The sequence below is a fragment of the Psammomys obesus genome, unplaced genomic scaffold, assembly GCF_907164565.1.
Source record: "Psammomys obesus unplaced genomic scaffold, mPsaObe1.curated_primary_1811, whole genome shotgun sequence".
Taxonomy (NCBI): Eukaryota; Metazoa; Chordata; class Mammalia; order Rodentia; family Muridae; genus Psammomys; species Psammomys obesus.
This window is the reverse complement of record NW_026591598.1, coordinates 15,152,937-15,155,873: the sequence shown is the minus strand read 5'-3', so window position 1 is coordinate 15,155,873 and position 2,937 is coordinate 15,152,937. Positions and strand designations below refer to the sequence as shown.

The 2,937-nt window shown below is 57.1% G+C and overlaps 1 protein-coding gene across 1 annotated transcript in view; it reads right to left on the bottom strand.

Annotated features, from left to right (window-relative positions):
• Wnt4 (Wnt family member 4) overlaps positions 1-2,937 on the bottom strand; it is a gene marked incomplete at its 5' end in the record, with an annotated part of 22,637 nt that extends 19,700 nt beyond the window's left edge. The window contains 1 exon segment of the mRNA XM_055611462.1: positions 2,874-2,937. Within this exon segment, the coding sequence (XP_055467437.1) occupies positions 2,874-2,937 (64 nt within the window).

Here is a 2,937-nt window from a genome sequence, read left to right as displayed (position 1 = left end):
TTTATTTATTTATTTATTTATTTATTTATTTATTTATTTATTTATTTATGGTTTTCAAGACAGGGTTCTCTGTGTAACCCTATCTGTGTAGTTCTGGAACTTGCTCTGTAAACCAGGCAGGCCTCAAACTCAGAGATCCATCTGCCTCTGCCTCCTAAGTGCTGGGATTAAAGGCTTGTGCCACTGCCACCACCACCCAGACTTTTAATATTTATTTAACTGCACGTGCAGGTGCGTGGTGGTCAGAGGACAACTTTGCAGGAGTCGATTCTGTCCTAGGGATGGAACTCAGGGTGGCTGGCAGGCTTGGCAAGTGTCTTTACCTGCTGAGCCCTCTCAATGGCCTTTGGCTCACCCTTGGAAAGACACAGTGCCACCACCATGCCTGAATGGACAGCTGCCAACCCAAAGCTGTTGCTTCTGGAGGCTGACTTGGGTCGGATAGCTCTGCCATTTACTAGCTAAGTATCTCTGGGTTACCTCTGTGGCCCTCCGTCTTCTCATCTGTAAAATGGGTTCCAATGTGGTGAGGATTCAGACAGGGCGGTGGATAATGAGCATGGTTACGCCATTATTCTCCAGCCTCCAGGGTGAGGCTCTCTACTCTGCTACGGAGCATGCACACTGTCCTGCCCATTCCAGCTGCCCCTTCTCCTGTGTTCTTGTACCCAGACCCGAGCTGCTGGGAGGCTAGGTTGTGGCACCTGTTTATCTGGGGCTAGTCCTGTTTCTGCGTGAAGATGGAGGTGTTTAGGTACAAGGCAGTACCCTAGTTACAAGTGTGTGTGTGCCCTGGGGCCTCTTTCCCTTCGGAGGCTCTAGTTTGGTAGGCAACTGAGAAGTCCCTTCCTTTTCTCTCTTTGAGCCGAGCCGAGGGACCCCTGGCTTGAAGCCCTGGCGGAGCAGGAGCACACGGGGTTGTCTAGAGCAGGGCTGCATGGCAACAGGAGCCATCACAGTTGCAAGAGAACAGGTTTGCCAACCTCCCCAACCCCAGGCCTCCCCTCCTCACCCACCCCCCACGGTGCAGGCTCAAGGCTCAAGCACTGAGCTCTGGAATTCCCCATGCTTTGCAAGACCCGAAGCAGGGGCAGCCTCCCTAGCTGGGGACCAGGGCGTGGTGGACACGGCTGAAGGTGGGTGGCGGTTCTACCTGGGTGTACCAGGTCAACTTCAGGACAGCCTCAGGCAAGAAGTAGATTATCATTGACTGGAGATTAAAGCATCTAGGTTCAGTGCTTGGCTCCCTCCCCTGGGCCTCAGTTTCCTCATCTATAAAGGGAGCTAAAGAGCCAGGAGCTCTGGAGGGCCCTTCTGGGGCAGCTGTTTCTGTGCTTGCTGCAGGCCTGGCTTACACACTTCAGTTCCTACTTGTTTCTTTAGTTTTTTTTTTTTTTTTTTTTTTTTTATACTTGGTGCTGGGGCAGGTCAGATCCACTTCTGGTTCCCCCTGATGCTCAGACCTGTTTTACAGAAGCCGGTCTCTAAGCCTGTCTATTTAAGAGGTAGCTCCAGAGACCCCAGTCCAAAGCAGTTCCCTTCCTCAGGTCTGCAACCCAGGCCTCACTGGGGGAGGGGACAGCATACAAGAAGTGGAAGGGGGTGGTGGCAGCACCCTGGTTTCTGTCCACTCTGCCATTGCCCCTCAAGCGTTCATCAAATTAAGACTCCAGGAGAAACAAAAGCTCAGAAGCCTCTTTGGGCCTCGGAGTCTCTAGCTCTCGGAACAGCTGGGAGAATTCCACATCACCTCAGTCTCCTAAGCTCCTGGTGGCTCTGACCCCAACGAACACACTCCTTTCCAGTCTACAAGTCCCTGGCTGGCCACAATGACCTCATAGCAACAACCATTGGACACTCAGGGCAATTTCATGGGAGATATTTGTTCTTTGGTCTTGATGCAGAGAGAATTTTTCCTTTCCCACTGTCTCCATGGAAACCCCAGCTGCACTGTTGGCTACCCCCTTTCCCACCTCGTGCTTTTCAGATCAATACTGCAGCTTGGCTCCCCACTGGCTGCCCACAGTGGAAGGCAGCAGAGCTCTGGACAGGAGAAGTTGGGGCCAGGGTTAAGCCCGGGCCATAGGGAAGTGTCACTGAGGAGGGATGAAGGAGCCTAGGGTCTTGTTCCTTGTTCTCTTAGTCACTAGCTCATCTCCTTAGCTTTCCTTCCCAGGGATCCTCCCAAGCGCAGACCTGGTCAGGGAGAAACACTCAGGTCACCAGTGGTCACCACCCCCTTCCTTCTTGACCCTTGGAGGTGGATGGGGGCTGCCGCCTTCCTTATTAAAGGTTGGGAGAAGTTTCTTCTTGTCTCAGGGATCAGCGAGGTCCGGCCAGAGCCAGCCTGCGGGCTCTCAGAGGCTCGGCGTCCGGCCCTCGACTTCTCCGTCTGGCTCCCGCCCCCCAAACAGAAACAGGTCCCTGCACGCCTCCAGCTCAGCCCGCGGCGCGGCGCGGTGCAGCGCGCGCCCAGACTCTTCGGGATCAACGTGCTATTATGCCCGAAACGCCTTCCCCACAGTGGGCTTCCTCTGAGACCTGTCAGCCTGTGGGTTTGCGCCTCGCACCTCGCACCGCTCCGGGGCCACCGCCCCGCGCTCGCACGCACCCACTCGCTTTCTTCCAGCACCCAGGGCAGCCTCCGGGGCAGACGCGCTGCCAGCCCTGCTGCCCCGGGCGGGGAAGCCGGAGCCAGCTAGCAGGGGTCCCGGGACCCCCGGAGGGAAGCCCGGACGGTGGTGGCGGCCAGCAGAACGTACGGGCGGGAGCGCGAGCCTCAGGGCCCCGTGGCCGAGACACCTGCCGGGAGCCCCCTGCGCCCCGCGGCCCCGGGGCCCGCCCCGCCCCGCCCGGTCCCCAGCCCGACTTACAGCCAGTTGCTCGCGGCGGCCGAGAACACGGCGAAGACGAGGAGTCGCAGCGAGCGCAGGCACG